Source organism: Narcine bancroftii, chromosome 14, assembly GCF_036971445.1.
Source record: "Narcine bancroftii isolate sNarBan1 chromosome 14, sNarBan1.hap1, whole genome shotgun sequence".
Taxonomy (NCBI): domain Eukaryota; kingdom Metazoa; phylum Chordata; class Chondrichthyes; order Torpediniformes; family Narcinidae; genus Narcine; species Narcine bancroftii.
The window spans coordinates 45,110,498-45,123,070 of record NC_091482.1 but is presented as its reverse complement, the minus strand read 5'-3'; the positions used below and the strand labels follow the sequence as shown (position 1 = coordinate 45,123,070).

Below are 12,573 nucleotides of genomic sequence, written 5' to 3'. Positions count from 1 at the left end.
AAGACTAAGCCCTTTATCCAAACTAACCTGGAAATGTGAAATTACCTCTATAAAGGGGTAAAGAAACTGGAGGAGGACCCCAAGGAGAAAAAGTATGGGACAGAAGGTGTGGGAGGTGGAGAGCCAGATAGATCAGTGGTTCTCAACCTTTTTCTTTCCACTCACACACCACTTTAAGTAATCCCTAAGCTACAGGTGCTCTGTGTAAGGGATTGCTTAAGGAGGTATGTGAGTGGGAATGGAAGATTGAGAACCACTGCTCTAGACCCAATTGTTACTGAAATATTTTGCTTGAGAAAAATTGTCATTGGCCCATTTCCTTTGGAGTTATGAAATCGTGCACATAATGTGCACATAATTAAGTATGATTAAAACAGGGGTTTTCAAACTTGTTCGTCGAGTTTACATTTAGCCTTGCCCTGACAATGGATGAGGCCAAGGACAGGCAAGTCCCTGCAGGAATGGTTGGGTGAAGTTAAAATAGTTGGCTACTGGAACTCAGGTTTACACCCACAAAGAGGGCTGAGGTGATCTTCACATGCACTTCATCCAACTGTATTCAGTATACTCGGTAGGGTCTCCCCAACATCGGTGAGACAAAGCTCTGATAGGGTGACTGCTTTGCCGAATACTTCTGGGCTCCTCCTCGCCCAGCTTCTTTCCCGCTTTATATGTAATTTCGCCTATTTTAGCAGTACCAATGCCCCAGATTTGAACTTGGCGTTCTCTGCAAGGAGTTTATCCATTCTCCCTGTGTCTGTGTGGGTTATCTCCAGGTCCTCCGGTTTCCTTCCACCTGTTAAAATGTAGAGGTTGCAGGTAGATTGGTTGGAATTGGGCGACACAGGCTCATGGGCTGGAAGGGTCTGTTACCGGGCTGGATATCTAAATTTAATTCTAAATGATAAGTGAGGGATAGCAATAACCAACGTGAAAGAAGAATTTCAAAAGCTAGGTCTAAATTGGAACACCCTCCAATTCTATTTCCATTCAGAACATTTTAAGAATAGTTATTTAATTCCATTAACAGTGACCGGTGTCTTCTGAATTAATGCGCAAATTCATAAGAAAAAGCAATAGAAATGCTCTAAAATAAATAGGCAAGCAGACAACTAGTTAGATAATATTCTCATCAATGTGACAACACTCAATATGTCAAGATTGCAACAAAAAATTTCCTGGAAATCTCAACAAATTTTGTAATATCACTTATTTTGTGATCTTATTCAATAATAGTCAGAAATTGAATTTGATCTATACATGTAAAAACCTCTGTGCTATTCAATGAACTCTTTGTGATGCAAACTGTGAAAAGTGCAAGATGGAAATTGTTATTTCTTCAATAGCCAAAAATGAATTTCCAATTTGCACACCTGGCTCAAACATTAATTTTTCTTACATGAAAAAGAACAGGCTGGACAAAAATATAACCTCATGGATCTATGATTACAACATTTTTTACATCAAGATGCAAAATTTAAATAGGTCAAAAGTAAGAATGAGACTCTGAAACCCTCAAAAAAACCTTTGCAAGGTAACCGTAGAGCATTGTGCACTATTTACAGGTTCAAGGAAGCAGCTGATGGAATGAAAGCAAACTGCCTTTAGTCAATATTTCCACAATCCATGTATCTTATTGAACCAAAGTGTGTAAATGTAAGAGAAATATTGTAAACTGGGTAACAATGAGTAGGGAAGGAGAACTGTTAGAGAAGTGGGAGATGATTTATGGATAATTATAGATTTAAATAAAGATATCAAAAATTAAGACAAATGGAATTTGACAATGTTTTTTGGAAATCAACCAAAGAAATAGCAAAATTCATGATTTGTTTTTACAAGTGCTCCCAAAAGGAATGAAATGACCTCCACAATATCAAGAACATAAATAAACTTTATTTAACAGCATCTTCTCTCACCAGTACTAGGAAAAGAACCTTACATTAAAAAAGGAATGCCCTTCTTTGTCCTAGTTATACCATTATTTCCAAGATGCAATAGTCTCTTGATGCAGTTGAGTCAAGGGGAGACAACTAGCTGTTCATGACCACATAAGTTGAGGGAGGTTACAATAGTGTGCTTGCTAAGAACAGCTGCTTACCCATTAGGCTGGTGTTCATGAACGGTGTTGGTGACAATCCTTCATGGGATCCTAATCGACTATCATTCAAGTGTTCACTATAATGAGGACTGTCTGCAAAGGCCTGGAGAAAAACAATTTTAATTTAGTCATTCTAAAATCCACATAATAGGAAAAAAAATGATTAAACAGCAGCAAATTCTGTGCCTAAACTGATGTTTAGCTATTTTCTGTAATCACTTAGTCATATCATTTTAAATGGAATCTTGTGTATTTTTAAATACTAAATGTGCCCTAATTACGCACAAAATCCTTGCTGAATAGTTTCCTGCAACAGAATACCTGGCTGAATACAATTACCCTATTTGACGGCAAAAAAGACTCACTGGCATATAAGATCCTCTCCCATTTCTGAAGGGGATATTAAGAATTGTTTTTGTGTGTATTTATGGGTAAGTTGGTGAATGGTTTCCACCTGCATTTCTTGCGCAGCTGGCGGGGGCCGCCGTGGTTGGCCTTCTCAATGGCAGCAGCTCTGGAAAGCATGGTTTGGCACTTCTGGCGAGGGTCACCGGGGTCAGCCTTCTCAATGGCAGTGGCTCCAGAAAGCATGGTCTGGCACTTCTAGGGGGGGCTGTCGTTGTCGGCCTTCTCACAAGAGCAAGTGAGCAGCGGCTCTGGAAAGCACAGTCCACCCGAGGGAAGGAGGCCTGCGAAGCTGCAGGCGCACTTCCTGGACAGCCTCATTACCTATGTGGGCTTCTTGAAGCTGGGTGAGTAGCCGATGACCTGCTCAGCATATCATAATAACCTAATTTCAACTTCACATCTAAGACTTGGGGGATATTTTTGGGTGAAAAAAGTGGGTCTTATATGCCGTCAAATATGGTAAGTAATTCAATCATCACAAAACTTTAGCACAGTATCACAAAAAGATAATAAAATTTGTGATCCAAATTAACTATTAACTCAAATTTACCTTTCTAGTATAATTCTAAAAGATAACCAAGATGGAGTAGGGTCTTTTGAGGGGTATTAAGGTAGATATGTCCCCTTGGTCTGATGGGATATATCCCCAGTTACTAAAAGAGTCAAACGAAGAGATTGCTGGGGCCTTGAGCTCACGAGCAATAGGACAGGTCTAAAGGATTGGAGAGTAGCTAATGTATAAAAATACTGGAGAAACTCAGCAGATGAGATAGCATTTATAAAAAATATTTTATTTTCAATATATAAAAAACACGTAATAAAATCTTCAATAACACAATATATTAAACTTTTCTTACCAACAACAACAAAAACATCCCCCCCCCTTCTTAACATATGGATCCACACACCCTCAGAGCATACATATGTGTTGAATATAAAAAATACAATTAGGGAAATCACTTTTGTGTATATCAGCATTTATATTCCTTTTTGTTATTGTATCTGGCCCCCTTTGTGGTCCAGGTATGGCTGCCAGATCTTTACAAAAGTATCATACTTATTTTTATATTATATATCCCATAGGTGTACATCTGTACATTTCTGCAGTCCATCGTTCTATAAGTAGAGGGGAGTTGACTTCCAAGTGATTGCAATACATTTTTTTTCTACCAGCAGTGCTATTTTAAAAATGAAAATTGATATTTAGTCAACTTATTGCCTAATTCAATAAAATTGTAAAGTAGATATAGTTCCAGGTCGTCCGTGAAGGCCACTCTCATTATCCTGGTTACCATATATTTCAGCATATGTCAAGTCATGAAACCCAAAAAAAACTCTCAAAAAATGGGGGTTGACTTTTGAGACCTTAAATTCAGTTCAAAATCCAATCCGAGCTGATCTGGTGTATAAAACAACCCTTGAAAAACAAAAAAAAAAAGATTTTTATTGAAAACAATAACACAATTAGCGCCCTTCAAAATCGTTAGAATTGTCTGAAAACAACAACATTTAGATCCCTTCAAAATCACTCTCGCTATCATTGTCCGAAGCAAAGATGGCAGCAAGTACATCAGTACTATTTAAACAGTCATCATATGGGTCCCAGTCAATATCTGATGAGGAAGTTTCACCTTCGTCGTAAGTGTCCCACAATAAATCATCTTCCATGCCATCAATTGCACAAGAGACACTTTTAAATGATTTTATTACAGTCTCTACTGTAAAATTCTCCCATGCCTTGAGCACGAAGTTATACAGTATATCAAGTGATGCAGCACACATTGTCCCTCCTTTTGTAAACTTTTCTGCACTCGACATCCATGTATTCCATTCCTCACGCACATAGTTCAAGCAGACTATGAGAGGTTGCAAATATACACATCAAATCACCCAGGATAATCGCCATGTAAGTATTACGTCATGCTAATCTACTTTTAGTGTTCTCAGTTAAGTGGCTACGAAATATATCCCAGATTAGCAAACACCGTTCTTGCATAAACCACTTGGCCGTCTGTTCCACGCATTGTCTATCCATAGTTTTATACCATTTTCATCTATCCATTCTTTTTCATGAAAATATACAAAAATACCTGCAGGGAATTTCATTTTCGGTTTAATTTTGCATTAGAAGATTACCATGGGTCTTAACTTTGTCACGATAGCCTTACATGATAACATCATGGTAAATCTGGTTCTTTCGTGGCCTGTACTTCTGGTTTGCACAGTTTTTACACCTTTCTGTTCCACTGTTCTATTGCCTATTATGTCAAAATTCATGTGGGTTTCGTCCATGTTTCCGATATTTGACAATGCAAACTGATGTTTCTGCTGGTTCCGTACTAATAAATTAGTGAAAATGTACAACTTTAAGATCAAGGACTTTTGGTAGTTTCTGCGCAATTTTTGTTTTTTGGCATAATACCAGATTTTTCCTGTTCATGAAACTATTGTACCAGCCAACTGTAGCCTCCAAATCATCACTGACCACTGGGTGCAACTTTGCCCACTGCAGGGTAAATGTTCTTGTGTTATTTCGGGTGTCTATGTAGCAATCTGTTCATGTACCCATTCTGCAACGTGATTTTCCAACTCTGGTCAATGAGTGATTCCTTTTCTCAAAGGACAATGTCTTTTTGGTGTGTTTCTTAAAGTCTCTTCTTTCTTCCTCCAATCTCCTACCAACTTTTCATATACATTAAATTTTCTTGCAGCAGTGCAGTGGTTGGTTTTCTTGGCCATTTCTATCACTTTCAACTTTAAGCTCGCTTCATACTTACAACGCGTGCTACGTTCAGTCGATGGACCCTCTATGATAGTAATCACCTCCAGCCAACACCCAGCAGATTAATCCACACAATCTATGGGTTTAGACATATACGCCGGTCAATGACCTATCTCAGGCATTTCAGGATCAAATTATACGCCAGTTAATGGGGCACCCCAGGCAGCAAGAAAATTGGGGTTGACTTATACACTGGATATACCATAAAACCCTTAAAATGAGGCTGAAAAAGGTTGGCGACTTATACGGCGAAATATATGGTAATTTTTCTGCAATATCTTGCCAAAATGACCTCACCTTTATGCATGTCCACGTCGCATGTATAAAAGTTCCTATTTCAGTCCCGTACCTGAAACACATCTCTGAAATGTCTGCTTTTGATCTAGTAACTTCTGTGGAGTAAGATATAATTGGTGCAGAAAATTATACTGAACTAGTCCATATCTTGCATTTATAATTGATGTCATACTCTCCATATACCAATCTGACCAGCTTCTTTTTGAGATTACCACACCCAAGTCCAACTCCCATCTTCCCGTGACTTCTGTAAACCTGGTTTTGCACTTTCACTTTGGACAGCTTAATACCTTTTTGTATAAATTTGTGTGTATTCCCCATCCATACCATTCATTCCATTTCACTTGTTTCAGGTGGGGTCAACGTTGGTCCCCATCTTTCTCTTAAGAATGATCTTAGCTGGAGAAAACAATAGAAAGTCCTGTTGGCCACTCAGCATTTATGTTCTGGCTGTTCAAAGGACTTAAGAGATCCTTCTAATATAACTTATTCCTTTGTCATACCACAAATTCTATATTCTATTGCCTACGTTCACATAGGCAATCGAATATTTTTACACAGTGGAGCTTTTATTGATATCCCTCCCTTTTTTCCTCTACATTCATTAATTTCTTGCCACGTTCTGCTATATTAGCATGGGATTATCTGACATTTTAAAAAATAATTTGACACTCCATTTATATATAAAATCCTTTTCTTCACCCTCCCACATTGACTACATTCCCATTTGAATCTTTGTGGCTGTCTTCAGTAAAGAAGGGTGTGAGAAATCTAGCCCGTGCAGCTATGTAATATTTTTTAAAATCCAGAAGTTCAAGTCCTCCCAGCCTGTAGTCCCATGTCAGTTTATCCAATGCAATTCTTGGTACCTTGTTATTCCATAGAAACTGTCCAATATGATTATTTAATAATTTAAAGAAATATTTAGGTAACAGAATAGGTAGTAATTGAAAAAGATATTGTAGTCTTGCCATTACATTCATTTTGACACAATTAGCCCTTCCCACTAAAGTAATCAGTAAATCTCTCCATCTCTGCAGGTCTTTTTTCTATTTTCCCTAAAGGAGGAACATAATTCAGTTTATACAGATTCTGTAGATTATTATCAGTTGCTATTCCAAGATATTTTATTCCATCTGTCTTCCATTTAAATTCACTTCCTTTTAATATCCTTCGCATTATTCCACTTTTATCTATATTTATTTTATAGCGAGATAATCTTCCATATTTTTCTAATGTTCCTTACAATTTTTACAAAGATTTAACCAGGTCTGATAAGTACAAAAGCACATCATCGGCAAATAGACTAACTTTGTGTTCTTCTTGTCCAACTTTGAAGCCTTTTATATCTGATTCCCTCTTATTATCTCTGCTAGTGGATCAAATGCTAGTATAAAAAGTGCTAGGGACAGGGAGTATCCTGTATACTTGATCTACTCAAGGGAAACACCACTGACATCTAGCTATTGGTTATAATTTTATCTTGCGGTTTATGATGTAAAACTTTTATCCAATATTTAAATGTTCTACCTATGCTAATTTTTTCCAGTGTTTTAAATATGAAGGATCATTCCAAATGGTTGAATGCTTTATTCATGTCCAGGGAGACCGTACATACTTGGATTCCGTTTGAATTTTGCCTATGTATTATACTAAATAACCTTCCTAGATTATTTGACGAATGTCTTACTTTAACAAATCCTACCTGGTCTGTATGTATCAGTTTTGGTCGATATTGTCCTAATCTATTATCTAAAGCTTTTGCTAGGATCTTATAATCAGCATTTAACAGAGAAATTAGTCTATATGACGATTTTTCATGGATCCTTTTTTTTTATAATACTGTAATAATAGCATTTTGTAATGATTATGGGAGGGTCTGTGTTTCTAGGTCCAGAACATCCATTAATAGGGGCATTAGTAATTCAGAATTGTCTGTAAAACTCAGGAGGGAATCCATCCTCCCCCCAGTGATTTATTAGCCTGTAGGGTTCTCAGGGCTTTTTCAATTTCTTCTCTTGTAAAGTGGGTATCTAGTTCTATCTTTTCTCTCTTTTTTAGTTTTAGAAGTTCAACATTCAACAGAAATTCTTCCATTTCATTCTTGTCTCTTAGTAATTCTGATGTGTAATCTTGTGTAATATTGTCTAAAGATATAATTAATTTCTTTTTGTTTAGAGTATGTCTGTTTTTATAGTTTATTGTTCTTGATGAGTCCTGTTTTAACTTGCCAAGATAAGACTTTATGTGTCCATTCACCTAACTCATTATATTTTTGTTTAGTTTTTAAATATAGCTTTTTCTGTTATATGTTTGTAATGTATTATATCTTAGCTTTTTATTTCTCCAGTCTGCATTCTTCTTGTAGTCTTGTTCTTTGATATATTTTTTCTAATTCTGTAATATCTTTCTCCAAACTCTGTTTCTGCCAATATATTCTCTCAAGATATTTTATAGGATATAATTTGTACCCTCAAGTACGCTTTCGGTATGCCCCATATCAAAAAGCTATCATCAGAAGATGGCTGATCTGGTTCACACAATATTTCTATATTTCTTTTAATAAACTTTCAGAAGTCTGTTCTTTTGAGAAAAGTGGCATTAAGATGCCATCTGCATACATTTTCTTGCTTTCCCATTATTGCAATAGTTAATGTTGGTGGTGAATGATCTGATAAAAGCCTTGCTAGGTATTCAGTTTTTATCACTCTGCTTCTTAGCTGGGCAGACATTAAAACAATCCTTGTCTATGAATCGTGTACCCTTGAGTAAAAGGAATAGTCTCTCTTTGTGGGATCAGATTTAGATCCTTCATATATGAAATTGTGGTTTTTGCCACTTTCGCCTTCATGGCTGTTTTTGCAGATTTATTTAATATTGGGTCCAAGTAAAAATTAAACTCTCCTTCGACCAATATATTTTGTCTTCCCTCTGCTGTTTTTAAGGAGATATCCTTCATAAAGGCTTTATCGTCATAATTTGTGGCATAGATATTCATGTGTCCATGTTTCTCCATAAATTTTAGAATATGCCATTACATACCTTCCAGCCCAGTGAACTGATGTGCCTACTATTAAAACTGGTGTAATTTTATTAATTAGAATTGTTACTCCTCTTGCCTTTGAACCAAAAGGAAATGTTATTATTTTTCCTACCCATCCTCTTTTCAATTTATCATGTTCCAATTTAATAAGATGTGTTTCCTGCAGAAATATTATAGCTACTTTTAATTTCTTTAAGTATGCCAAATCCCTTTTCCTTTTCCTCATCCCATTTAACCCATTAATGTTAAGACTAATAAACTTTAGTGTTTATCCTTTTTTAAATAAGATTGCAGCATTTCCCTTTTAAGAAACATTTCCCTTTTGGTAACATTTCTCTTTAAAGAAACATACATACTTCCGCTTTAAAAAAAACACACACACATTCCTAGCTCTGACAGTGACATATGCAGTAAACCCAGAAGCCTGCAAAAAAGGCCCGCGGAATTCTCTGAAGAAATACCCCTTCCTTCAGCGCAATTTTTAAAAAACACTCCTCTCCCAGCACCATTTTTCCCATTACATAAGAGTCCCCACCCTGCCACTTTCCACTCTCCCTTCTCTCCTTTTAGCAGTAAAAATAAGATGGTTCAATACTACAAGACTGAAAAAATATACAATATTCAGTTAGTCCCAGTTTAAAATGGTCTTTTCAATCTTCTTATCTGGCAGCTTTAATCTTTTCACAGCTTTCATAAAAATTCATTATGTGATTATGAGTGGGAGGGCAGAAGGATAATCTAGGAAATTATAAACCAGTAAATCTCACATTAGTGGTAGGCAAACTACCATAAGGCTACTTACGAATAGGATTTTTACACATTTGGAAAGTCTTTCTGGCACAATAGCATGGTTCTCCCAGTGGCCACCCATTTCAATTCCTCCCATTCCCTTGCTGACATGTCTGTCCATGGTCTCATACACTGCCAGACTGAGACCATCCATAAACTGGAGGAACAATACCTCATCTTTGGGCTGGGCACCCTCCAACCTGATGGCATTAACATTGACTTCTGCGGATTCAGTTTAAACCATCCCCCCATCTTCTTCCTCCTCCAGTCGCCTTTCCCTCAGCTCTTTCAGTGTCAAAATCAATTTTCACCTTTCCTATTATCGTATCCAATTAACACCTTTTGTTGGTCTGGACTCATCTTTATTCTGATGTCTTCCTGTTCTTTGCTTATACCTTGAAGAATGGCTCAGGCCCGAAATGTTGGTAATATATTTTTACCTCCTATGGGCACTGCAAAACTAACTGAGTTCCTCCAGCATTTGAGTTTTTACAACAATCACAGCGTCTGCAGACTTTCATGTTTCACTATGACCAGACTAGAACGAGTCAGCATGGCTTTATGACAGGCAGGTCATAAGGTTGGTTTTTTTAAAGAGGTCGCAAAGATGGTTGATGAGGCTACCATGTGGATTTTAAGTAGGGTGTTTTGATGGTTTGTACATGAAATTTGTGGGGACATAAAAGATAGAGGGTAGCGGTGGCAGGCCATTATTTGGGCTGAAGGCCTGTGACCACTGGTGGTCCACAAGGAGCAGTGTGGGAACCTCTTGTTTGTGATAAACATAAATGACCTGAATGAAAAAGAAGGCGAGTGAGTTAACAAATTTGCAGATGATTTAAAAAAGATTGTTGGAGTTGTGAACAATGTAGAGGCCTATCAAAGAATACAACAGAATATCGATCAGTTGCAAATATGGGCAGAGAAATTAAAGAGTTTAATCCAATTAAGTGTGAGGTGTTGAATTTTGAGAGATCAAATGAAATGTGAATGTACACAGTTAAAAGGTAGAAATCTTGAGGTCCACGTCCATAGCTCAGTAAAAGTGACCACACAATTAGATAGAGTGTTAAAGGCAGCAAACAATATGCTTGGCTTCAGTGGGTGGAACATTGAGTATGAAAATAAGAGGTCATGTTTACACTGTACAAAACTTTGGTTGGGCCACACTTGCAATGTCATGTACCATTCTGGACACCCCATTATAGAAAGGATGTTAAGACTTCGGAAGCATACTGAAGAGATTTACCACAATATAGCACAATATAGCCTGAGATATGGGGAAAGATAGGACAAATGAGTTGTTTTCTCTGGAACCTAGGATGATAAGGGGAGTCCAGATATAGGTGCATAAATTCATGAGAGAATGGATAAAATGGACAATCAATATCTTTTCTCCAAGCTAAAATTGTCAGACACAAGATAATACGTGTTTCAGGTGATGAGAAGAAGTTTAAGCAAAATGTGTGGGCAGATATAGTGGTAGCAGAATCTGGGTAGAATTTTGTGTTGGATAGGGGATTCTAGATAGACACATGAATATGAAGGGGGATGGAGGCATGCCAGATACAATCAGAATTTTAGTTTGGGCATTACGACGAATGGAGCAAAGTTCCTGTGATTTTTTTTTTGTGCAAAAAGATCACATAATCAAGTGACAAAGTTGCCTTATCAAGGACACAGCACCAGAACGTAGAAATCTACAGCACAGTACAGTCCATCCAGCCCATAGTGTTGTGCCAACCTAATAACCTACTCTCATATCTCCCTAGAATTTCCCAGTTGCAAAATCCTCCATTTTTCTCAGTTCCATGTACCTAATAGACTGAAAAGATCAGAATCTGAATTGTTTTAAAAATTTTTAGACATACAGCACAGTAACAGGCCCTGTCGGTCCACGAGCCCATACTCCCAATTACACCCAATTAACCAACATCGCCCGGTGCGTTTTGAATGGTGGGAGGAAACTGGAGCACACGGAGGAAAACCATGCAGAGAAGTATAGAATATACAAACTCCTTACAGCGCAGGATTCAAACCCAGCTCCTGATCGCTGGTGCTATAACAGCAATGTGCTAACCGCGAAACTAACCACGCCACCTTGTCATAAACAGATCCTTTTTTCTAGTGAATATTAAAGCAAACTATTCATTCATTAAGACCCCCGGTTCTTCCTCCAACTCAGTGCACATGTTTCCACTGTTACAAGTCCAGAGGACCCCAAAACCCAGCAGCAATAGAAATTCACCAATACAAATGGTTACTTAAACAAAAATTGCTTTTAATTTTCTTTAAACAGAATCAAGCTTTAACTTATTACTATTAACTTAACCCCCTTCTAATTCTAAGCACATGTATGTAATGTGTATACATTCAGTAAAGTTCTTTGATTCACAGTCCAATCTCACTTCTCACTCCTCCAAGTTCACCAGTATCAGGCAATTCTTATACTGTACACAGAATTGAACATTTATGAAGTTTCACCACCATTTACCTTTGGTGCTCAAAAGTAAATGGTTACCACTCAGCAAGGTTCTAGTTGGTTTCAAAGAAAGATATGTTGCTCGTTGGACACACACAAACTGATCCCCCATGATCAGTCACTTCAGTGTCTTGCCGAAGAAACTTGCCCCATCATGGGTTTTCCAAATGATAGCCTCTTCTTCCTGGTCACCACAGAGTTCCTCTTGTTTCCCTTATTTCAGGAGAAACACTCTAGCCAGTCACTTCCTCTTGTAAGGATTACGAAGGTTTTTCAACAGGCTGAACTCAGAACTCACAACCCATCTTCAAAATGGGGTTTTGACAAGCTTGCCAGTTTGCCATGTTACAGCCTCCAAAAGCCACTGCAGAACTGTCTTCCCTCTCTTTTTTTTCTCTCTCTCTCTATTTGCAAAACCTCATGACCCCTCCTAGAACAGCAAACTGCAGCCAGACAGATTGCTGGCACTGGAATCAGTTTCTGCTAGTCCATTTACTCCACAGCATCAGTCCTATTAACACCTACTTGTGAAGTGTCCATAGGCACTCTTCAAAGTTTCTGTAAAGTCACTATGAACATGAAATCACTTTTTCAGCACAGCTCTTGCATTTTAAATGAGATGTCTTTTGTGAAATAATAATGTCTGTGAAGTGACAATCACAACCACCACA

At 37.5% G+C, this 12,573-nt stretch overlaps 1 protein-coding gene across 15 annotated transcripts in view; it reads right to left on the bottom strand.

The window, feature by feature from the left end:
• The window catches only part of tcf12 (transcription factor 12), a 354,049-nt gene that overhangs the window by 213,479 nt on the left and 127,997 nt on the right, over positions 1 to 12,573 (bottom strand). For all 15 annotated transcript variants that reach the window (XR_011348679.1, XM_069910856.1, XM_069910855.1 and 12 more), the window contains exon 5: positions 2,102 to 2,204. Coding sequence is in view for 14 of the 15 variants with exons in the window: in XM_069910856.1 (XP_069766957.1) it covers positions 2,102 to 2,204 (103 nt within the window). In the remaining variant the exon portion in view is untranslated. The remainder of the gene's footprint in view (positions 1 to 2,101; positions 2,205 to 12,573) is intronic.